The following is a 25,229-nucleotide window of genomic DNA, read 5'->3' on the forward strand; positions in this document are numbered from 1 at the left end:
GCAAGTAGATGACAATGGTCCGATGTATTTTCAGTGATTGGCGTTGAGACAACACGTCATCACTGGTGCCGGGTAAACAAAGAACGGCGTGGGACCAGAGAAGTGTCGATGCTGGAGAGGCAGGGGATTGGTGGGGAGTAGTTTGCAAAACATTTCATGGTGCTGGAAAACCTTCTTAAGATGGTTATTAGAGTACCTGCACTTGTGCACCAACAAAACATTGAAAATGGGGCACAAAGGCAACAGGACCGTCATTCTCTTGTAGTGCAGAGGTCCAAATGGCCACAAGGTGGCCTCACTGCAGTCTTTGTTGCCGCTGGTCACCCGCTGCAGATGAATTCCTGGACGGTCATCTTCAAGAAGTGTCAGCTCCACTCTGCATTTGTGGTTTGGTGTGTGATGCAGGCAGAATACGACGTAGTGTGCCTAGGGTTAATGCATTTGGGGGGAAACAATGCTGAAGAGAAGACAAGGAAAATTGGGCAGACAATAAGGCCTCATGCACACGACCGTAGCCGTGTGCACGGCCGTGATTTTCGGGTCGGGCGGCTGCGGACTGTCAGCGGACTGTCAGCGGACTGTCAGCTGCGGGCCGCCCGCAAAACGTACGACATGCACATGGCCGCCGTCATTGTTTTCAATGAGCCCGGACCGCAGAAGATGTCCGTAATAGGACATGCCCGTTCTTTCTGCGGTGCGGGTTCCCGGGCCATGCACGGACCGTAAAAACTACGGTCGTGTGCATGGCCCCATAGAAAAGAATGGGGCCGCAATTCTCCCGTGGATTTTCGGGGGAATTGCGGCCGCAAAAACACGTTCGTGTGCATGGGGCCTAAGCCCTTATTCACCCGAGCGTGACAGATTTACACGCCTAAATATGTGTGTTGCGTTTTTGCATCAGTGTGCTTTGCATGTGGCAGGTGTTTTTCTAGCACTTCCCCCAATGTAATTAATGCGTGAAACACGGACGGCACACGGATGTGCGTCCGTGCGGTTTGTGGATTCCATGCAACCATTGACTTCAATGTGTTTTGAGGGCAGCTGGACAGGGATTTTACAAGCAGGCCATACATACACGCTCACTTTTTCCTGGTCAGTTGCCGTGCTCCTTCTATTTCTTTAGTAAGGAGGTTTCATCCATAGTTGGAAACACATTTTCCCCCTGAACAAGCAGTTAAACGAGGATGAATTACTGTAACTACACCTGAATCACAGAGAATAATCCTGAAAGATGGAAAAGGTCAACAGGTGGCAGAAACCACAAGAAAGAAGCCATTAGATGGAGGCACGCACTTAACCCTTTACTACTCATTACTGGTCCATTGCACTCAGATGATGGGGCAGCGGTGCACATGGTCTGTAGAGAAGTAATTCATACTTTAGAACAAAAGCAAAAAACATACACAGCCTGTGATGTGGGTGCATGAACATTTTTAAATCCAACAGAGAAAAACCTGGACTGCATATTCACTTATTAGGTCTGGTTCACCTTTTTTTTTTTTTGACAGGCAGAAGAAAAAAAAAAAGAAAATCTGCCTCAAAGTTCCTTCCTGAATATGGGGCAATTTGGGGGAGTTTCTTGGCCCCAATTCCGATGCGGTTTCTGCATCAAAAATCAGCGCCAACAAACTGGGTGAATTGACCCTTAGGTCTCATGCACGCTTCCGTCGGCCGTTGTATGGCCGCTAATGACTGTTCCGTGAAACACGGACGGCTTCAGTGTGCAGTGCGTTGTTTCACGGACCAAATCAATGAAAATGCCGAGACTGTTCCGTCAAAAACGGGCAGGAGTAGGACCGGTCATGTTTTTGATGGAATGGCCGCACGGTTCCGTTAAAACAACAGAAGTGTGCATGGCCCCATTGAAATAAATGTGTCAGTGTGCTATCCGTCTAAACAACGGATAGCACACGGACAAAAAAAACTGAAGTGGGCATGAGGCCTTATAAATGGATTTATTGCGGTTAAGCAAAATTTATGAATATGAACATGAGGTTCTTAGTAAATATTTTGATCACACTGTATCAGCCCGCTCACCACTTCACGACGACCTCTTCTAAAGTGGGTCCCTACTTTATTATTAGTAAGAGGCTGCATAAGGCCAGGATCACACACAGAGTTTTGATGCAGTTTTTTGAGCAAAACACAAAACTGTAGATAAAAGTAAGGAGACGCGGTCTCATTTATACCTTTCCTTTAGGATTCATTTCTGGCTTTGGCTAAAAAAAAAAACCTATCCAAAAACTGCCTCAAAACAGTGTGTGATCCTGGCCTAAGGGTTTCTACCTATTTGTTCTCAGTTTGTCCACGGAGACCACATGGAAAGGTGAACTTCTTTGATCTGTTCCCTTGGTTGTGGTGGTCTTTGTTGCTGTATCTGTGGGGGGACATGACAGAGCCAAGGTGGCTTAGACTGGCAGCATGGGTGCTGTTGGTCTCCTGGGTTGCCCCCCACTGCAGGTGCGGTGTTGCAGCGGCATTGGTTACCATGGGATACTGCACCTAAGAGAGTAGGGACCCACTTAAGAGGTTATCGTGGAGTGGCAGGTGGGCTAATACAGTATGATCAAAACGTTTACAAAGAACCTCATATGTTCAAATTTATAAATTGTTTAGCCGCATTAGTTCAAGTATAGCAGGTGGATGTGCGGTCCAGGGTCTTCACTCTCCCTTACTGGAAATTTTTTTTTTTCAATTGTCGAATATGCGGGATTATTGGAATTTTTACTAGGCGATAATTGTAGTGGTCAAATAATAAATGTAGGCTCCTTCATGGGGACAAAATAGGAGATTAGCATACACTAATGTAATTTTCATCTAATGTTGTCCCCATGCAGAAGTCTACACTACCCACCACAGGCCTCCTATGCATTTCCACATGCCTTGGGAGGGCTGAAGTAATTAAAGGGGTTTTCGGGGGGTATAATACTGGTTAATATCAGATCAGTGGTGGTCCAACTCCAGACACCACTGTCAATCAGATGACAGAAGGGGCTGCGGCGCTCGCTAGATTGTTTACCAGGCACAGCGCCATATATTTGGTAGTGGCAGTGCCTGGTATTGCAGCTCATTACCATTATCCTGAATAGTACCAGGCACTGCCACTACCAAATATACAGCGCAGTGCCTGGTAAACTCAGGGGATGCGACAATCAATATTATAAAGCATGAGCAGTCCTGAAGAGAACATACATATAAATATAAATCTAAAAGGAGACCGAGTGCAGCTGCATTAACCAGGAGAAGGAACGAGGAGTCCCGAGAAACAGATAAAACCGATCTTATGTAACACTCGTAATATGAAGAAATTTACATGTAAATTGTGCTGTTTACCATATCATTACCGGTACAGAAGAGAACCTGTCATTGTGCTAGAAGTCATTGCTTCTGGATGTAGAAGTGACGTCTGGTTAATTTCTATATGGATGTAAAGTAGGCATTTTCCTATGTGCGAGTAATTTACGTGCATGCATTTCCCTCACAGCGTCGTATATTAAGAGCGCCAATTAGACTCCTATTCTGTAATATAACGAGGCGTTTTTTGGCACAGGAGTTATTAATGCTGAGCAATAAAAATAGATTTCATTCCCTTCTCTATTCGATTAGTAAATTCTAAGGGTTGCCATATTAGCCAGTGCAGAATGAGACTTTAACCCCTTCCCCGACACGTCGTAAGCATACATCATGGAAAGCCAGTGCTTCCCGCAAATTGTCATAAACTTACGACAAATGGATGGCACCGGCTCAGAAGCGGAGTCGGTGCCATCATCTCCGGAAGTCAGCTGTATCTTACAGCTGACACCCTGATGTAATGGCAGGGACCGAAGATAGCTTCGATCCCCGCCATTAACCCATTACATGCAGCAGTCAAAAGCGATCGCTGCATTTAAGGTGTTTGCAGCTTATCGGGGTGCCGGTGGCTGCAACGGCAACCGGAGGCCTAATAGTGGCCTCCCGGTCTGCGCAGTATGGAAGCCTTCCTGGCCCCGTCCGGAGGCAGGGCCTAAAAGGCTTTCGTAGCCGTCTGCAAGATGGCAGGGCTGCCGACTGCTGCTATGGCAGCAGGAGGCCTAACAATGGCCTCCTGCTCTGCCATTACGGAAGCCTACTAGGCCCCGCCGGGAGGCGAAGCCTAATCGGCTTGCTGTCAGTGAATGACTGACAGATCGAATACATTGCACCACATAGGTAGTGCAATGTATTAGAAAAAAAATATCTGACAGTTGGACCTTCAAACCCCCTAAATGGGACTAAAGAAAAGTATAAAAAAAAAAAAAAAAAAAAAAGTTGTAAGAAAAATATAATAAAAGTTTCAAGTAATAAAATAAAACACAATCTGTTCCCTTATCAAGTCCTTTATTATTGAAAATAATTAAACCATACATATTTGGTATCGCCGCGACCGTAACAGCCTGAACTATAAAAATATTGTGTTATTTATTCCACACGATGAACGGTGTAAAAAGAAAACAAACCATGCCAGAATTTCGTTTTTTTTGGTCACTTTAATAAAGTGATCAAAAAGTATCCAAAAACGGTACCTATAAAAACTGTCGTTTCGCAAAAAAAAACAAGAAAAAAAAAACCCTCATACTGCTCCATCGACTAAAAAATTAAGAAGTTATGGTTCTCACAAGATGGCCACAGAAATAATATATTATTTTTACAAAAGTAATTTTATTGTGCAAGAAGTTGTAAAACAAAGTTCTATAAATTAGGTATCGCCGGAATCGGACTGACCCGCAGAATAAAGTTAACATGTAATTTATAACGAATGGTGAACGCTGTATAAACAAAAACTAAATAACTATGCTAGAATTGCTGTTTTTTGGTCACCTGGGCTCACAAAATAGGATAGAAGGTGATCAAAAAGTCACTTGTACCCCAAAATGGTACCAATAATAACTACAGCTCGTCCCGCAAAAAAAGCCCTCATACCACGAAGTCTATGAAAAGATAAAATTAGTTAAGGCTCCAGTAAGTCAGGAAAGAAAAATAAGTAGTTTTGCCGGCCCGAGGGGAACATTTCTTCTGTTTCAAGAGAAGATTTATCAAAGCCCTAAAATTAGGGAACCAGGAAGGGGAGGGCCCAAACATATCTACTAGAAGCGACGGTGCCTGTATTATACCAGGACAACAACTTCCCTGCAAAATTCCCCAAACTGCAAAGGTGCGGAGTGTGGACCAAAAGGGGGATAAGAAGGGATGCCATATATCAGTGCGACACCGGCCTGTGGATAAAGGATTGCTCTACAGCATAACACATCTTTGGATTATTTTACGGGTTTTTTTTTTACCCCATTATTATACCACCTGACTATGCCCCTAATATACTCTGCCCAGCTTACATGTACACCCACATTATAAACGGAAACACCGGTAAAACTCCAAACAAAAAACTACTCCCAAGCAAAATCTATGCTCCAAAAGCCAAATGGCGCTCCCTCCCCTCTGAACCCTACAGTGTGCCCAAACAGCAGTTTCCTTCCACATATATGGCATAGTCATACCTGGGAGAAACCTTTTAACAATATTTGGGGTGTGTATCTCCAGTGTCATAAGCTGGGCATTACATATTTGCCACTGAAATGGCATATCTAGGGAACAATTGAAATTTTTACTTTGCACCATCCACAGCGCATTCATTTATGGAAAAGACCTCTGAGGTGAAAATGCTCACTATGCCCCTTAATAAATGTCTTGAAGGGTTTAGTTTCCAAAATGGGGTCACTTCAGGGGTTTCTTTTATTATTTCACATCAGAGCCTCTGCAATTGTGAACCAATACTTTGTAAGTCGCCAAATTAGGCCTCAAATTCACATGGTGCTCTTTCACTCCTGAGCCTGGTCGAATGTCCAGGAAAAGGATTAGGGTCACATGTAGGGTGATTCTAAAACCGGGAAACACAGTATAATAATTAGAGGGCTGTCTTGTTTTGGTGGCACAAGCTGGGCACCACATATTGGCATATCTATGGAAAAAAAAATATTTTGCATTCTGCAACATAGAGTACACACTAATTTCTGAAAAACGCCTGTGGGGTTAACATGCTACTACACCACTAGGTGTATAGATTCCAAAATGGGGTTACTTCTGGGGGGGGGGGGGGTGTTTCCACTGTTTTGGTCGCACAGGGGCTTTGCAAATGCGACATAGTGACCAGAAACCAACCCGGCAAAATCTGTACTCCAAAAGCCAAATGGCACTCCTTCCCTTCTGAGCCCTGCCGTGTGCCCAAAAAGCAGTTTATGACCACAAATGGTGTATTGCCGTACTCAGGAGAAATAGCTTTACAAATGTTGGGGTTCTTTTTTTTGTAGAGAAAATGAAATGGAGCTAAAGCTATGTCTTATTGAAGAAAAAGGATTTTTTTTATTTTCCCTGCCCAATTCTAATAAAATCTATGAAACACCTGTGGGGTCAAAATGCTCACTACACCCTTAGATAATTTCCACAAGGGGTGTATTTTCCAAAATGTAGGGGGTTTCTACTGTTTCGTCCCTTCGGGGGCTTTGCGAATGCGACATGGCCTCTGCAAACAATTCTTGCTAAATTTGAGCTCCAATAGCCAAATGGCGCTCTTTCCCTTCTAAGCCGTTTATGAAGACATGTGGGGTATTTTTTTACTCTGGAGAAATTGCTTAACAAATGTCGCAGTGCTTTTTCTCCTTTAATCCTTGTGGAAATTAGAATTATTTTTTTTAGCTAAACCTACATTTTCTTTGAAAGAATGTAGCTTCATTTTCACGGCCTACTTCCAATAATTTCTGCAATAAACCCGTGGGGTCAAAATGCTCACTATACATCTAGATAATTACCTTGAGGGGTCTAGTTTCCCAAATAGGGTCACTTTTGGGGGATTTCCACTGTTTTGGCACCGCTATAGCCCTTCAAACCTGACGTGGTGCCCGAAATATATTCTATTAAAAAGGAGGCCCAAAATCCACTAGGTGCTCCTTTGCTTCTGAGGCCGGTGCTTCAGTCCATTAGCGCACTAGGAATGTGGGATATTTCTAAAACCTGCAGAACCTGGGCAATAAATATGGAGTTGCGTTTCTCTGGTATAACGTTCGGTTACAAAAAATATTTAAAGAGGCTCTGTCACCAGATTTTGCAACCCCCATCTCCTATTGCAGCAGATCGGCGCTGCAATGTAGATTACAGTAACGTTTTTTGTTTTTTTTAAAACAAGCATTTTTGGCCAAGTTCTGACCATTTTTATATTTATGTAAATGAGGCTTTCTAAAGTACAACTGGGCGTATTTAAAGTAAAAGTACAACTGGGCGTGTATTATGTGTGTACATCGGGGCGTTTTTACTTCTTTTACTAGCTGGGCGTTGTGTATCATCCACTTCTCTTCAGAACGCCCAGCTTCTGGCAGTGCAGACACAGCGTGTTCTCGAGAGATCACGCTGTGACGTCACTCACTTCCTGCCCCAGGTCCTGTATCGTGTCGGACACATCGGCACCAGAGGCTACAGTTGATTCTGCAGCAGCATCAGCGTTTGCAGGTAAGTAGCTACATAGACTTACCTGCAAACGCCGATGCTGCTGCAGAATCAACTGTAGCCTCTGGTGCCGATGTGTCCTCGCTCGTCCGACACGATGCAGGACCTCGGGCAGGAAGTGAGTGACATCACAGCGTGATCTCTCGAGAACACGCTGTGTCTGTGCACTGCCAGAAGCTGGGCGTTCTGAAGAGAAGTGGATGATACTTCTCGTCAGAACGCCCAGCTAGTAAAAGTAGTAAAAACGCCCCGATGTACGCACATAATACACGCCCAGTTGGACTTTTACTTTAAACACGCCCACTTGGATTTTTGCAAGCCTCATTTGCATAAATACAAAAATGGTCATAACTTGGCCAAAAATGCTCGTTTTTAAAAAAAAAACAAAAAAAAAAAAAAAAACTTTACTCTGATGTACATTGCAGCGCCGATCTGCTGCAATAGGAGATAGGGGTTGCAAAATCTGGTGACAGAGCCTCTTTAAAATGAATATCTGCAAAAAATAAAATAAAAAATAAATTTGTAAATTTCACTTCTACTTTGATTTCATTTTTTGCGAAACGTCTAAAGGTTTAAGAAACTTTCTAAAATGCGGTTTTGAATACTTTGAGGGGTGAAGTTTTTAAAACGGGGTGATTTATATGGGGTTTCTAATATATAAGACCCTCAAAGACACTTCACAACTGAACTGGTCCCTGTAAAAATAGCCATTTGAAATTTTCTTTAAAATGTGAGAAATTGCTGCTAAAGTTCTAAGCCTTGTAACGTCCTAGAAAAATAAAAAGGATGTTCAAAAAACAATGCCAATCTAAAGTAGACATATGGGGGATGTTAATTAGCAACAATTTTGTGTGGTATAACTGCCTGTCTTACAAGCAGATACATTAAAATTGAGAAAAATGCTAATTTTTGCGATTTTTTGCGAAATTTTGGTGTTTTTTTTACAATTAAGTACGGAATGTAGCGAGCAAATTTTGCCAGTAACAAAGTCCAATGTGTCATGAGAAAACAATCTCAGAATCGCTTGGATAGGTAAAAGCATTCCGGAGATAGCACAATAGCGAGAATCACTCCGCCACCCATGTACCAGAGCAGTGGTGAACAATCTTATCTGGTGTGAGAGTCACACTATCAGATTATACCACTCCCAAGAGCCGAAAATAGGCTTAAAGTGGTATTCCCATATTAGACATTAAAAGGGGTTGTCCAATCATAAGAAATTGTTGGCCTATCCTCAGGGATAGGCCATCAATATCTGACCAGTGGGGGTCTGACTCTCGGCACCCCTGCCGATCAGCTGTATGATCCAACAGGGAAGTGTAATATTTAGGACAACCCCTTAAAAAGGAGGCGCACTTGGAATGGCCGAGCCATAGTCCAGACCTCAACCCCATTAAGATGCTGTGGTGGGCTTTTAAGAGCGCTGAAGCAAAGTTGTAAAAGCCTAAATTTTTCCAAAGAAAGTGCGGGACAAACTCCTACAGAAAATCTTTTACTTTAGGCTATTGTTGCTGAAGGTAATTCTACATGTTACTGAATTACAGGGGGTACTTATTTTTTCCTACCTGGATATCCAATTGTTATTTAGGTCCTTAAAATAAATTAATCCCTCACCCCCACCAAAAAAAAAAAAACCCCCAAAAAAAACCAACACACACCTGTATATTTGTACTCACCTTTACGCTTCAGAAAGTTAAGTGACTTGAAGAAGGAAGCGGCTGTTCCGTTCGGTCCGGGAAGTTTTGGTTCCACTTCTCCCATGAGCTGAGCGAACTCGGTCCCGGGCAGATCTACCAACCTTGTGAGGTTACTGACCATCAGCTCGGTAAATACTTCTTGATGCTCGTGACGGAGCTTCTCCACAAAGAAGTCTGGGTTGTAGATAACCGGCTGGCTTCGTAGGGAGGCGTCATTACAGATAACGATACCGCACAGCGCGTCACTGCGAGGAAAAGCACAATGGTCACACGTAAATATTTCAATGTAGACATGAGAAGTAATGAACAGATGTGAGACTCCGGGTTTACAGTCACCACTGCTGCAAAGACGACATATTACGCTGGTTCCCTGGGTGAACCGTTCCATTATACATGATCATCTGGTTTGGTTTACTCCTATCCATCATCTTCGCAGGTAATGTAGTTCCCCTTTGCAGGAAATCACATTAATATATTAGGGAAATGCATATTTATAGAACACCTGCTTCCCTTTACAAAAAGATAAAATTCTGGCTGCCTACAGCGGCCACTAGGGGGAGCTGACTCTACAGATTTCTTTAGCTCACATTGAACTCCATAAATGCCCACTAAGCTCCCCCTACTGGCAGCTGCAGGTGGGCAGAGTTTCTTACGGCCATGTATTTCACCAATTGGCTTTAATGGGGAAGATTTACTAATGATGTCTAAGATTTAGACAGCATAAACTTAGACCAGGCAGTCAGAAGATGCGCCAAATTTATCATGGTGGTGCACGCTTGGCTAGATGCTTCTCCATTATACCACCTCTTGGTTGGCTTAGTTTATGCCAGTTTATTGTGCCGCACCTCTCTTTCTGCTAAACCATGCCCCCTGGCTGTAGGAGGTGCAAAAAAAGGACGTCCATGCTGGAAGCAGATGGTTCTGGACACGGAATAGCGTTCGAACTGAAGTATTCAAGTGAATAGGAGCAGAGCTGCAGATCGGCTGCTATGCAATGTACGGAGCCAACTGCTTCCGGCTCTGTACACGGCATACTGTGAAATGACATCCGGTGCCCGTAGGCAGCCAGAACAGCTCATATACTGATGACCCATCCTGTGGATAGGTCATCAGTTGTCAGGTCGTCGACAACCCCTTTAGGCCCTGTTCACACTGAGTATTTTTGCATGCGGAAAATTCTGCCTTTTTTTCGGCTCGCGGGAATAAAAACAAAAAGGGGGGGGTTAAAGGGGTTTTCCACCTTCTGACAACTGATGAACCTATCCACTGTAGGGATGCACGAAGCATCGAAACTTCAATACTGTTTCGATACTGTGCATCCCCCAATGGTTCGATACCGTTATTTCATGTATTTCGATACAGAGCTGTGCGGCCGCACAGCTCAGTATTGTAACACATGAATATATGAGAGCGGGGCTGCGGCTGTGTGATACAGTCATTGCCGCGCTCCTGAGTCCTGATAACAAGCGCGCGGGGGCAGAGTGATGCGATGCGGCCAACGCTGCACTAATGAGCGGCGGCACTGAAGACAGAACATGGCGGGCACACTGTAAAACACCCCGATGTTCTGTCTTGAGTGCCTGAACTGCCGCTCATTAGTGCAGCGCCAGCCGCATCACCTCATGCTGACCGCACGCGCACTTCCTGCCAGGAGCGGGGCAATGGCTGTATTACACAGCCGCAGCCCTGCTCTATAACCGCGGAGATCAGAGAAACCGCTCATCTCCGCCGTTATTCCCGTGAATGCTGCAATCACAGCGGACTGCAGCATTCAGGAGAAAATGAGAAGGGACATACCATATATGGGCATTGAAGGACCCCAGGGCTGTCTTACCATATTTCCTGTTAGGGCATACTGAGGTATGTCCCAACAACTGCCTGTGTACTATCAGTACACAGCCTAATGTACTGTAATATAGATATATACCAGTGTACTATCAGTATATAGATATATGCCAGTACATTAAAGTTTAAAAAATAAAGTAAAAACAAAGTAATATTAAATTTAAAAAAATAATTACATACACCTTTTTTACAATAAACATTAAAATAAGTCTCAATACATAAAATATACACATTCAGTATTGGCGCGGCCGTAATAACCTGCACAACTATTTTTTTTTGCATCATTCATAATGTGTACGCTGTAAAAGAATAAAAACTGCTTTCTATCACTTATTGTGAGGCACGAGGTGCGAGGATGAATTTAACCTCCATGTTCCTCACATTAATAGTAATTAACCCCATCATGTACCTTACACATTCACCCATTATGACTGAGAAACATGATGCGGTTAACTACTATTAATATGAGGCGCATTCAAAATTCATAATCGCACCGCGCGCCTCACATCAGAAAACGGAAGAATTTTTTTTTAATTTTTATTATTACTGTTGCCAAAGTATCGAAATCGCAATACTAGACAAAGTATCGGTATCGAAGTCCAAATTCTGGTATCGTGACATCCCTAATCCACTGGATAGGTCATCAGCACATGATCTGTGGGGGTCCGACCCCCCAGCCCCGCACAGATCAGCAGGTCCGGTGCTTTTGTGCAGCAGATGTACATGCCGGAAGCAGTTCGCTCCAGCCACGGAATAGCGGCCGAGCTGCAGTACTGGTATTCAAGTGAATAGGAGCGGACCTGCAGTTCTGCAGCACGGCCGCTATGCTATGCACGGAGCCAACTGCCACAACATCTGATGCCCGCAGGCCACCGGAGCAGCTTATCGGTGCGGGGTCCGGGTGTCGGACCCACGCTGATGACCTATCCAGTGGATAGGACATGAGTTGTCAGAAGTTGGACAACCCCTTTAATAAACGCGGTGCAGTGTTTGATGCAGTGATGTGGCAATAGAAATTTTAGAAGGAAAAAAAACAAAAACAAAACACAACTGTATAGGTTATAAAGTTACACTAAAGTAAATAGATGAACGTTCAGGATTAATTCTTATTCCACCGTCACATAGAAACCTTCTCCTGACATCACTAATATCTCTGAAAGCCAGCATTACTACGAACGCTCCACTGAAGATGATGAGAGTACTCCTGAGCACGACGGCAGCGTTTACTCCACACGGTTAGTTGCCGCATCAACACAAACAACTTGACCTTTTACAACGAGTCTATCATTTCTTAAGTGCTTTACCATGAAAAACAACATACAATTCGCGTTACGTTCTGCAGCAAGAACAAAATATAAAGCCAACGCCACAAATTTACAGTCCGGACACCCTGCCATTATATCAGGCGGCTCCACCAATTCCTATTAAAGACTGAAGAAGAAAAAAAAAGTCTTACAAGATTGCGGAAAGCTTCTGGAGCGGCATGGCTGGACATGGATGTGAACGGGGCTGCGAGCTGTAGACATGGGGACCCCGTACAGCCCATGCAAATTCCTGGCATACTGTTCTGTACAATGGAGCATTGTATGTACATTCACCATCATGCAGAGAGACTCCCGCATTTCAGGACTGTATTAAGGAGGACATTATTAGGCTTTCCTACGGCGCCATTGCTTCGTAAAATTAAAAAAAACTTAAAAATGTATAGTAAAAGCTTTCCATTTCCACTCAGAATCCCAATGTCAGTTTGCAGCAGTTTTTGCTCCTTCCTAGACAAGACACGGAGTGAAATTCTGGACACTGTATACTGGATATTGCACCTGAATTTTTGGGATTTTAGGAAATTGCAGTTACAGTGGAAAAACAAAGGGATGGACTGCCAGATTACACAGGTCATTGATTGGGAAAACAAGCGATCATATGAACGCTCCTTCCCGATCATTGCCCAGCGTACACAAGGCAACGATCAGCCGATGAACGTGAAAACGCTGTAAACACGGAGATGCGCTGCCGACACGATAGAAATGTCTGGGGATGAGCAATCGGAGTAACGACCACTCTTCCCCATGGGACAAACAGACACAGCAAAGGGTATAGGCAAGTGTCCTGACAAGTAATACCTGAATAAGTATACAATGAGGAATACATAGAATCCAGTGCAAATATAAATAGATGCCCTGCAAAAATCAACCAAAGTAAAATGTATACGAAGATGGAAAATAAACAGTGCAAGGCCTAGTTCACACTGAGCTTTTTGTAGGCAGATAAATCTGCCTCGAAATTCCTTCAGGAAATTTGCCGCGGAACTATTCCTGCTGATGACCGGAAGATTTCTCCCTACCATTGACATCAAGGGGAGGTTCGGGGGGAATCCGCCCGAAGATCGAGCAGGACGCTTCTTTATCCCCCATAATCAGCTAGCGGGAAAATGAAGCGTCCGACTCCCATTGAAATGAATGGGAGGCAGAGTTTCCGCTGTAAAATTCTTACGTGTGAACATACCCTAAGGCCTCATTCACATGACCGTACTTGTTTTTATGGTCCGCAAAACCACGGATCCGTTGCTTCCACTGGACCACAAAAAACCTTTGTTGTGCATCTGTGTCCCATCACGATAAACAGATCTACCCCTCATCTTCAATTTCCAGATTTCACTCCATTTCTCTTTGGCCTAATGCACGACCGTGGTTTTTTTCAGATATGGACAGTGTTACAGCAAGAGCGAGGATAGAGGAGAGCGTGCGCCCGCACACGCTCTCACACTCCAGCTTTCGAGATTAGTCTTCTGCCGAACTGGCAAGGGAGCGTGTCACTGCTATGGACAGTGGAAGAGCTGGGGAGCGCTTATATTGTCCATAGCAGAGACACGCCCCCTTGCCAGTTCGGCAGACAATACAAGGATGATCTCTCGCAAGAGATGAGAGCACTCCCTCCTCTCCCCATCTCGGACTTTCCGTAGCAGAGACACGCCCCCTTGCCATAAGCATCATGGGATTGATAGCAAAGCAGAGAGGAAGAGAAAGCTGGGGAAATCTAAGACTCAAAATGGAGGCTTTTAAAAGCACAGACAAGGAAGTTGTATTTCCACTGGAGGTCTCAAGAGTTTCTCCCATAGACTTGGGAATTTGCCAACAGGGGTCACTGGATACCCGTTTATCCAATAGGGGAACACGCGCCCATCAAACATTTATGGCATGTCGTGTGGTGAATTTTAGGAGTATTTGTATTTCATTGGTACAGGAGAAGGATTTCTATTTGTTCATAATGGTCACATTAAATGGAAATATTGTGCTTTGCACTGGATGATGAGCCTCTTCCGCACACGATAATAAAGGACTCCACAATAACCAGTAAGCGGATGTCCATCAGTCGGAACGGATTTCTACAAAACGTACTAAGACATTACTGGCACATCCACGGGACTTTCCCACCGAGCGACAGACGCATGCAGATGAAGACACGCCAACATGCTTACGAATTTTGCCAGTTACACTTATTACCCGCAAAATCATGCATCCATTGGCCACCACATGTGGGCGTGGCTCCATCCTGACTCAGCAACTTGATAGATGTGGGTCCCAGAGTTCGGGACAAGGGTCACTTGACCCCCCCCCCAATAATCGCCTGCTAAAGCAGCCGCCGCCAGACCGAGAAACAATGAAGAGATCTCCATCGATTCCAATGAGTTACAGAAACAGCCAAGCAAGAAAGGTGGCCCCTATTCTAGCATCAATCAGGGTACGTTCCCAAGTTGTGAGGGGCACATAATGACCTGTATCCATCAGACATTTATGGTATTTCCTGTAGATATGTCAGAGGTCTCAGGTGGGAATAAGCTTTTAAAGAATGTACAATTGTATGGCCAGCTGTCGCAATGCAGGCACAGAACGGGCACACCGCTAAGGCCTTATTCACAGGAACGGTGAAATCGGCGGTCACACAAAAAAAAAATATATATATTTCTATGGCGCAAATTACATGGCCATTGTTTAAACAGAACTTGTGAACGGCAGTGAAAAAATTAGGACTCAAGTCTATGAGGGATCGGTGAAAACTTTTTCCCCAGCCGATTTGACACACGTTCATGTGAATAAGGGCTAAGACTGTAAACAAATGGTACCCAGCAGGGAGGTCATTTCGGAACAGGTGGGGACGCAGGCTCCGTATAACGGTCTATGCAAACATCACTGGTGCGTGCACGGCCCCTGTACAGCAGCGGCACGGGATGGGCCCATAGTGGGCTCTGGGCACCGTATTACAGATTCGTGCAGCAGAGATCCATAATACGGTCGTGTGCACGGACCCTCATAGCAAATTTCCTCTGCGGCTTGATGGCCAAAAAGCAGACGACGGGTTCCCTTTAATAGAAGGTGTTATGGATGTTGGCACAGCTGAGCTCCCAATTAGCAAAGAACCAGAAAACCAGTCCCCCCTACACCCAGTGGGATTATTGCCGCAGCGACGTTTCCACCATATTGAGGTTTGGCCCTGCGGGTGCCATTGAATGGCGCAGTCATGTGACCTTACAATAACGTCAGCCTAGTCATAACAATGGACAGAGGGACACAATAATGACAATAAGTATATTATAGAGTCTATAGATAGATACAGAGGGGGGGGGGATTAATAAACTGTAACAGCAATAACTGTCTTTGTTGCCCATAGCAACCAATCACATTGAAGCTTTCATTTTTCAAGAGCACTGTAAGAAATGAAAGCTGCGCTTTTATTGGTTGCGATGGGCAAAGACTTATCGTTCACATATCACAGCCAGTCTATGCACGACCCCATGTAACACGCCATAGCATCCATGTTATTAGACGTAAGCAGCTCATGGAACTACAACTCTCAGCCTCCCCTCCGAGCACGCTGACACTTGTAGTTCCCCAGAGGCCGGAATACAAGTAATACACAGGAGCGTCTCTCCTCCGCACTGACACGCAGCCACGTCCGACAACTCACCGCGTTATTCTCTTATTTCTATCGCCCGCATCCTCCGTTGCTGCCATCTTTTTTTTTTTCAAATCATCCGCCGCCGTGCCTGTCACGCCCTCATTGGTGAAACTTCTCCTTCCCTTCGCTGCTGATTGGTCAATTTGAATATCCCCGCTGCAGGTGGGCGGGGACACGCGGGCGCTCTACAGTTTGATTACAATAGACTGCGGCGCGTCTTCCCGCGATAACTTACGAGACTTGCAGAGCCGTGTCAGTGCAGAGTAGCGGTCTGCGTTAGTTAATTGCGTCAAATGTTGCTGAAGATACGAGACGTACAAATACAGCTCCTGTATATTGCGCTAATTCCAGCATGACAGATTTGGAATAATGAAGTTCTACGTAATTCATACATTGTAAAATACAAATGTGGCTGTGTTATAATGCTCTACACACCACCTGGTCGGGAATGGCCTCTCTATCCCAAAAAGACAGCTGCGGGATTTTCAGAAAGCCCTAACATTTTTAACAGTGAGGGCTTGTTTTTCGCGGAATAAGGCCTCATGCACACGACCGTAGTGTTTTTTCTGGTCCGCAAATTCCAGGACCGTGTTCCGTGAAATGTCCACCGCAGTTCATCCGTATGTAATCCGCAGTTCATCCGTATGTAATCTGCGAAATGCGGATAAAAAAAAAAGCCTAGGTAAAACAGGATGACGACAGAACTCATTCCCGGTCGTCGCCTAGCAACACTTCCGCAAACTTCGGTTGACACATGGAGGTGTACCCGCATTTTCCACGGGCTCATTGACTCTATGGGCATGTCCGCATCGAATTTGCGGGCCGTAATAAGACATGTCCTGAGTTTGTGCGGCACGGATTTGCGGACATGCGGGGACCCATGAAAACACGGATAGTGTGTATGGGCCCATAGAAATGAATGGGTCCGCAATTCTCCCGTGGATTTTCGGGGGAATTGCGGACGCAAAAACACACGACCACAGTTTTGCTGCCGTATACTATCCGCAATTGCTTTCCTACGGGCCAATGCACACGACGTGGTTTCCACGATCCGTACATTGCCCGGAGACCCGACTGCAAAATAAATATGACATTTTGCGGTCCAGGCTCATTGAAATCAATGCATATCTTCTGTGTGCTCGGTCCGTGATTGCGGAGGACGCGGGCTCCCATGGTGATCGCTCGGGCACGGCTTCTATGCTTGCGCGATCACCATGAAGTAACTGTCCGTCATGGCTTCACAGGTTCACAGTCCGTGATTACAGACTGGGACCTCCTGCCGCGGACAGCCACCCGCATTTTCGGCCCGTTTTCCCATACATAGTAGGGATCACGGTCCGTAAAAACCAAAAGATAGGACATGTCCTATCTTTTGCGGAGGCGATCTACGGCCCGGACATCTCCCCTTAAATATACGGGAAGGTGTCCGTGGTCAATAGAAATTAATGGGTCAGTGATTGTGGACCGTAATCTACGGTCGTGTGAACGGTCTGCAGGCTGTGCCTCCCTCATCTGTTGCGAAACTACAAGTTCCAGTACGCTATTACCACTGCATTTATGGCGGTTATATTTGCAAGGTCTCCCTATTTAAAGAGGCTCTGTCACCAGATTATCAGATCCCTATCTCCTATTGAACGTGATGGGCGCTGCAATGTAGATAACAGTAACGTTTTAGTTTTTTTTTAAAACGATCATTTTTGCCCAAGTTATGAGCAATTTTATATTTATGCAAATGAGCTTTTCAATGGACAACTGGGCGTGTTTTGTGTTTTTACCAACTGGGTGTTGTGAATAGAAGTGTATGACGCTGACAAATCAGCATCATACACTTCTCATTGTTCCCACCCAGCTTCTTTCACTGCAGACACACAGTGTGACGTCACCCACAGGTCCTTCAACCTTGTCGTCGGACAAAGAAGATACATCGGCTCCAGGCGTCCAAAAGGTTAATATGCTCGTCTCTAGGGAGTTTACTATGCTTACCTGCACATGGTGATGCTGCTGCAGATTCAACTGTACCCTCTGACACCTGGAGCTGATGTGTCTTCTCTCTTCCGACGTCAAGGTTGAAGGACCTGTGGGTGACGTCACGCTGTGTCTGCAGTGAAAGAAGCTGGGTGGGAGCGATGAGAAGTGCATGACGCGGATTTGTCAGCGTCATACACTTCTATTCACAACGCCCAGTTGGTAAAAACACAATACACGCCCAGTTGGTAAAACGAGAAAACACGCCCAGTTGTCCATTGAAAAGCTCATTTGCATAAAGATAAAATTGCTCATAACTTGGGCAAAAATGATCGTTTAAAAAAAAAACCTTTGCTCTTATCTACATTGCAGTGCCGATCACATGCAATAGGAGATAGGGATTTGATAATCTGGTGACAGAGCCTCTTTAAACCATAATTTACCATGATTGGTTGTCTGGGATGGTCCCACCGCTAAAGGTCCTTTTAAACGGCTCGACATTCACTGTGAAAATGAGCACAAATCGACGAGGCAGCTCGTCGGACGAATATCGTTAGCTCTCTTCACAATGATCGGTTATGTAAATTATACAAATTGTGACTTTTGGGCTGCTTTTGCCAGGGGAAGCCATTGCCAGCCAGAATTTCTCCATGCAGTGGCCGCTGCCGAGGAAATATAGTATTACATGGTGGCCGTTCAGATGAATGCTCGTCCTTGTAATACAAGGATGACTCGAGTATTCCAAAATGGGAGATGGATGTTCAGAGTGGCTCTCAGTACTGGCTTATAAAGGGGGGTCCTGAACAGGGGAACCCCGCTCCATGGATGGAGTTGTCCTCATGAGACAACCCATTTAATACCCCTTCAATGTCAGGCGTGGCATGCCACGGTTATACTTGGCGTATGTCTCTACAGAGAACTCCTTGATCCATTTCCAGGAAGTGTCACGTTTGCATTATTATTTTTCTTCTGTTTCTGAACACTAATTTGTCATTCTTAGAATTCACATTCATTTGTCAGAAGGATTTAAAAACATGAAACAGAATGTAATTACCAGAGAATCTATCTGCTTCAGTGTCAAAAGAAATCAATTTGTCCCTTAAATTGCTCCTTTTCGCGGACACAATGATGGTGGTGATGATTATCGGGTCATTTGGTTTTTTGAACTGGAAAACACCTTTAATATCTGCACACAGAAGATCATGTTAGGCTGGATTCACACGAGCATGTTCGGTCTGTAAAGGACGGAACGTATTTCGGCCGCAAGTCCCGGACCGAACTCAGTGCAGGGAGCCGGGCTCCTAGCATCATAGTTATGTACGATGCTAGGAGTCACTGCCTCGCTGCAGGACAACTGTCCCGTACTGTAATCATGTTTTCAGTACGGGACAGTAGTTCCACGGAGAGGCAGGGACTCCTAGCGTCGTACATAACTATGATGCTAGGAGCCCGGCTCCTTGCTGTGTGTTCGGTCCGGGACTTGCGGCCGAAAGACGTTCCGTCCTTTACGGACCGAACATGCTCGTGTGAATCCAGCCTTATGATGGAGACAAGTATGTTTATTTTATTAGACGGGCTCAGAACTGACATCTGCCACTAAGCCCGGTTGCACACGACCGAGTACCACAACATCCGGACCTCTTCTATTCTGATCTGCCTCTGATTTATCAATTTCCACAGCTTGGATTCGCACAGAAACCCATTGATGTCATCTTCGCCATTGCCAAGTTTATGGACACCTTCATTCAGGGGTATGTCCCACCTTCTAGACACTTTTCTAACTGGAGAACTCACTTACACGGGTGGTCAAGATTTATGTAAATAAAGCTTAAAGAAGACCAGACTTATATTTAATATCATGTGTGATGTACTAGGAAGCTGGAATTTTTTTTAGAATGGTGTGGAATTGGGAAAAAAAAGCAGTTCCGCCATTTTCTTATGGGTTTAGTTTTTATGGTGTTCATTGTACGGTGAAAATGACACGTTACCTTTACTTTCCGGGTCAGTACGATCACGGTGATACCAGACATATGGTTTTTGTTATGTTTTAGTACCTCTAAAAAAAAAAACAATGTTTGGAAAAAACTTTTTTTTATTGCTGTGTATAGAGCTGTGTAAGGCGTCTTTTTGTACGGGGAAATATGTAGTTCTTATTAATAACATTTTGGGGAATGTCTGGCATTTCGATCACTTTTTATAAAAAAAATTCAGACATTTTGATATTTTTTCCCGCTATGGCGTTCACCGTATTGGATAAATATTTTTATAGTTTGGGCATTTTCAGACGCGGGGATACTTAACGTGTTTGTTTATTTTTGTTTATTTATTTTTATATGTGATCTAGGGAAAGGGGGGTGATTTGAATTTTTATATATTTTATATTTTTTTATTACTTCTATTTAGCCCCCCCTTGGGGGCTTGAACCTGTGATCATTCGATCGCTTATGCCATAGATTGCAATATGACAGTATTGCAATCTATGGCAAAATCAGTGCATTGCTATTGAAACCTGCCACAGGCCGGCCCATAGCATTTCTCGCAATGAAAGTAGAAAACCCCTCAGATGCCGGTGGTCACATCTGACCACGGCATCTGAGGGGTTAAATGCTTGCGATCAGAGATGTCTTAGATTGCAAGGTCCCTGCTGTGTAACACAACAGAGACCCAACAGCTATGGCGCCTGCTCGACTTCTGAGCGGGTGCCATTTTTAAATACCCCTCTCCCGAAGTAAATAGGCAGATTAACGACAGGAGGGGGTTAAAGCAAACACAACTTTTGAGACATGGTCAGCAGGGGCAGACACAGACAGCAGAGGGCCCCCGCAAATGACTGTATATGGGCCCCTTTCTTTCCAATAGCTCATCATAGCGCATCCCCCTAATGTCTCTCTAACAATCTGTGGGTAATTTTGAGAAGGGTCAGCCTTAGGGGTGTGCAGCCTCCACTGGCACTGAAAGCATGGGCACCCAGAGCATATTTCTCAGATAAAACCATGAAATGTATTAGCTCAGTCCATTATATGAAAACGTCTGGGAAGCTGCTTTTTGGTTGGCAGTGGGCTTCCTTACCTACTGGGCCCCTGGTGGTGAGTACACCCCCAGATGGATACCTCCCAACTTTTGAAGACCCATTCGTGGGACATTTGTAAGCCCCACCCCAAATCTTCACAGGAATGTCCACACGCCCCCACTTTGGGACATATTTGAAATGACCCCGCCTACATCAAGATCGGTTCACAAAAATCCTGTGATGATTGGGAGTCCTATCTCCCCATGAGACCCCGTACCGTACCCAGAAACCCCTCTGTCACTTAGCAATACGACATGAGCCCAGGAGTTTCAAGTTAGGCCTCATGCACACTTCCTTCACCGTTTTCACGTCCGTTTAAAACGGATCTGTGTGGTTTCCATTGTCAGGCTGGGTTCACACGACCTATTTTCAGGCGTATACGAGGCGTATTATGACTAGTTTTACGTCTGAAAATATGGCTACAATACGTCGGCAAACATCTGCCCATTCATCTGAATGGGTTTGCCGACGTACTGTGCAGACGACCTGTAATTTACGCGTCGTCGTTTGACAGCTGTCAAACGACGACGCGTAAATGGACTGCCTCGGCAAAGAAGTGCAGGACACTTATATACATTATATGCAGGGCACTTCTTTGCCATGTAATTTGAGCTGTTCTTCATTGAACTCAATGAAGCACAGCTCAAGATTTACGAGCGTCTCAGACGGCTCGCAAAATGCGAGGAGGAGCATTTACATGTGAAACGAGGCAGCTGTTAACAGTCTGTCTTTTCACACGTAAATTCCTCTCATCGTGTGAACATACCCTCACTCCTCATCCGTTCCGTTTTAAATGGACGTTGTGCTTCAGTTTGTCTTCCGATTTAAACGGTCCGTTAAAATCCATCTTGTGTGTTGAATGCAGGGAACTTTGGCCCTGCTTGGCAATGGATCCGGGAAAAACGGACGGCACAAAATTTTAGGTTTCTTTTATTTTTAAGTAAAAAAATACAATTGTCAGTCTTAAAAAATATCACAAGGGAATTTTAAAAAAAAGTAACGGAGAAAAGTAAAGTCTTGTATGTCGCACAACAGAGCCGCGACATCCCCCCAATTTACTATACCAGCTGTGATGAACAGAATAGTAACACCAATATGTCATATCTACACACAGAACAATACATGCCGGCCACTACTCGCTATCAAGCGATGCAACAACAGAGCTGAATTCATGATGTCGGGCTCCTCGCCAACAATAAAAGCTACATTACAAATATAAAGGTCAGACAGAACATATCACAATAGTCATTTGTATTAAACATCCATATAGAAATATAATCACATTTACAGTTTTAGTCACTGGAATCGATGAAAGAAAGTACATGGGTCGTCCGCGTGTACCCGGGATTTAAAGTGTATTCATTTACTGGTAACAGAGACGGACCCTTTATACTTCAGTGGTAATATGGTTATGGGTTCCCTGTGATACATGTAAACATTTGTATGTTATCAGTCCCTGAATTAAAGGGGTTGTAAGAGATTGGAAAACATGGATGCATTCTTTCAGAAACAGCGCCACCATTGGTCATTGGATGTATGTGGTATTGCCTATCAACCCTACTCAAGCGTGAGCTGCAATACCAGACCGTCCTGCAACACACTGCTGATAATAGGAACAGTGATGAAAATGTAGAAACAGTAAACGTATCTTTAGCAACCAGTGCCAGGCAGCTGCTGCCAAGGCAAATAAAATGGGATGCATCAAAAGAGGCATAGACAAGAATGTCGTTTTTCCTCTTTATAAATCACTAGTCAGACCTCAAATGGAATATTGTATACGATTTGGCCATCTGTGTATAAGAAGGACAAAGCTGAACTAGAGCAGATGCAAAGGAGGTTGACCAAGGTAATTTAGGGTATGGGTGGATTGCAGGATCAAGAAGGGTTATAAAACCAATCTTTGCCCAGATAAGTACTGCCTACAGTCTCCTCATCACTTACCGTCCCCTTGTTCTTGCTCAGAGTGAATTGTCCTACGCTGTGCTCTGTGTTGGCTGTAGCTATTATAATTAGTAATGTCTCATTGACATTACTGGTTCTACAAAGTGTAAAAAGTAGGACCAGCTATTCTGGCGGAAGAAATTCAGTACCTCCAGAATTGGTACACTCGGATGGTATACAATTGCAATGTGTTAACCCTAGCTCCAAGCAGGTGTCGGGCAGTCATTGTGGTTACACTTTGCATAGTGATGTACATTTTATAATAATGTGTGACTGTAGGTTCATACGAAGGTCGTGAGTTCTATTAAACGAAACAAATGCAGAAACAAAAAATTAGAGTACATAGAATAAGGGTATGTGCACACAACCTCTTTTCAGGCGTAATGGAGGCGTTTTACGCCTCGAATTACGCCTGAAAAGACGGCTCCAATACGTCGGCAAACATCTGCCCATTGCTTGCAATGGGTCTTACCATGTTCTGTGCAGACGAGCTGTCATTTTACTCGTCGCTGTCAAAAGACGGCGTGTAAAATTACGGCCGTGTCAAAAAAGTGCAGGACTCTTCTTGGGACGTAATTGTAGCCGTTTTCTCATAGACTCCAATGAAAACCAGCTCCAATTACGTCCGTAAAAGATGGCGCGAAAAATGCGAGTACTTGCAAAAACGTCTGAAATTCAGGAGCTGTTTTCTCCTGAAAACAGCTCCATAATTTCAGACGTATTTGGTGTTGCTGTGTGAACATACCCTAACTGGACCCAAATCATAGTTCAAAGTTTTTTGCATTCCTCTAAATCGTCCCAGGTGTCGTTAAGACTTTGTACGGCAGTATTTATAATGGGTGCCGCCTTAGGCACTCGGCGCCTCAATTATGACAATGAATGGCAGTCCATGTAATACTTGGACCAGGTCCACCTGACCGAGAACTGCTGCTTGTTAGCCCCGCTCTGGGTCATAGAGGGGATCCTGGTTGGGGGACCCCCCTCGACAACATCCATATGCTCTAGAACATATAGAAAACGGTTGTCAAAATGAGACAACTCAAAAGCGGGCGATAGGCATTCGATTTTTCTCAACCAATCCGACTAATTGTGATGGGATCTGTTGTTAAAGGGGTTGTCCCAGAATCCAAATGATATGTGATAGGGATAGGTGATAATTGCCTGATCGCTGGGGGCACCATTGGTTCCATACACCCTGGACATTGAAGGGAGCGGTGGTCGAGCATGTGCGATGTCGCTCCATTGAAAGTCTATGGGAATGACGGAAGTAGCAGTGTACAGCGCTCCAATGTTTCCGTCAGTCCTATAGACATTGAATGGAGCGGTGCGCGCATTCTCGACCGCCGGTCCATTAACGCTCTATTTCATTGCGTCAGTGCAAACGGGGGTTCTAGACCAATGTTATAGCGATCGATGGGTGTCCCAGCGATCATAGAGCGCAATTTTTTTTTATTGAAAACACAAGAAACGCATGAATACGGTGTGGGGATCGAAACTTATGGCGTTTTTTTACAGTGTTTTTTTTTAGTGCGGCCAGATGTTAGGGTCTATAGTGAAATAAAAAATGCACTTCATACAACTGCGTTTTGGTTTGTGGCGTTTCTGAGGCAATTTTTGTGGTCAGTGACGTTTTTTTCCCAAACGCAGCATTCTCATTTAGGTGTTTTTCCCATAGGCTTCTCTATAAGGGTATGTTCACACGTAGTCAACCAAAACGTCTGAAAATCCAGAGCTGTTTTCAAGGGAAAACAGACCCTGCTTTTCAGACGTTTTTTTACCAACTCGCATTTTTCGCGGCGTTTTTCGCGCCGTTTTCGCGGCGTTTTTTACGTCCGTTTTTGGAGCTGTTTTCATTGGAGTCTATGAGAAAACAGCTCCAAAAACGTCTGAAAGAAGTGTCCTGCATATAATGTATATAAGTGTCCCGCATATAATGTATATAAGTGTCCCGCATATAATGTATATAAGTGTCCTGCATATAATGTATATAAGTGTCCTGCATATAATGTATATAAGTGTCCCGCATATAATGTATATAAGTGTCCTGCATATAATGTATATAAGTGTCCCGCATATAATGTATATAAGTGTCCTGCATATAATGTATATAAGTGTCCTGCATATAATGTATATAAGTGTCCCGCATATAATGTATATAAGTGTCCCGCATATAATGTATATAAGTGTCCTGCATATAATGTATAGAAGTGCCCTGCATATAATGTATATAAGTGTCCCGCATATAATGT

The 25,229-nt window shown here is 44.4% G+C and overlaps 1 protein-coding gene across 3 annotated transcripts in view; it reads right to left on the reverse strand.

The window, feature by feature from the left end:
• Positions 1 to 16,142, reverse strand: part of ARHGAP19 (Rho GTPase activating protein 19) — a 37,744-nt gene extending 21,602 nt beyond the window's left edge. For 2 of the 3 annotated variants that reach the window (XM_075843041.1, XM_075843040.1), the window contains exons 1-2: positions 16,014 to 16,142; positions 9,186 to 9,451 (exon numbers count right to left, since the gene is read on the reverse strand). In XM_075843041.1, the coding sequence (XP_075699156.1) occupies positions 9,186 to 9,451; positions 16,014 to 16,060 (313 nt within the window). In that variant the 5' untranslated portion in view covers positions 16,061 to 16,142. The remainder of the gene's footprint in view (positions 1 to 9,185; positions 9,452 to 16,013) is intronic. The other variant, XM_075843039.1, reaches the window with a different exon arrangement.
• Positions 16,143 to 25,229: the final 9,087 nt, after the last annotated feature.

Source organism: Rhinoderma darwinii, chromosome 11 (genome assembly GCF_050947455.1).
Source record: "Rhinoderma darwinii isolate aRhiDar2 chromosome 11, aRhiDar2.hap1, whole genome shotgun sequence".
Taxonomy (NCBI): Eukaryota; Metazoa; Chordata; class Amphibia; order Anura; family Rhinodermatidae; genus Rhinoderma; species Rhinoderma darwinii.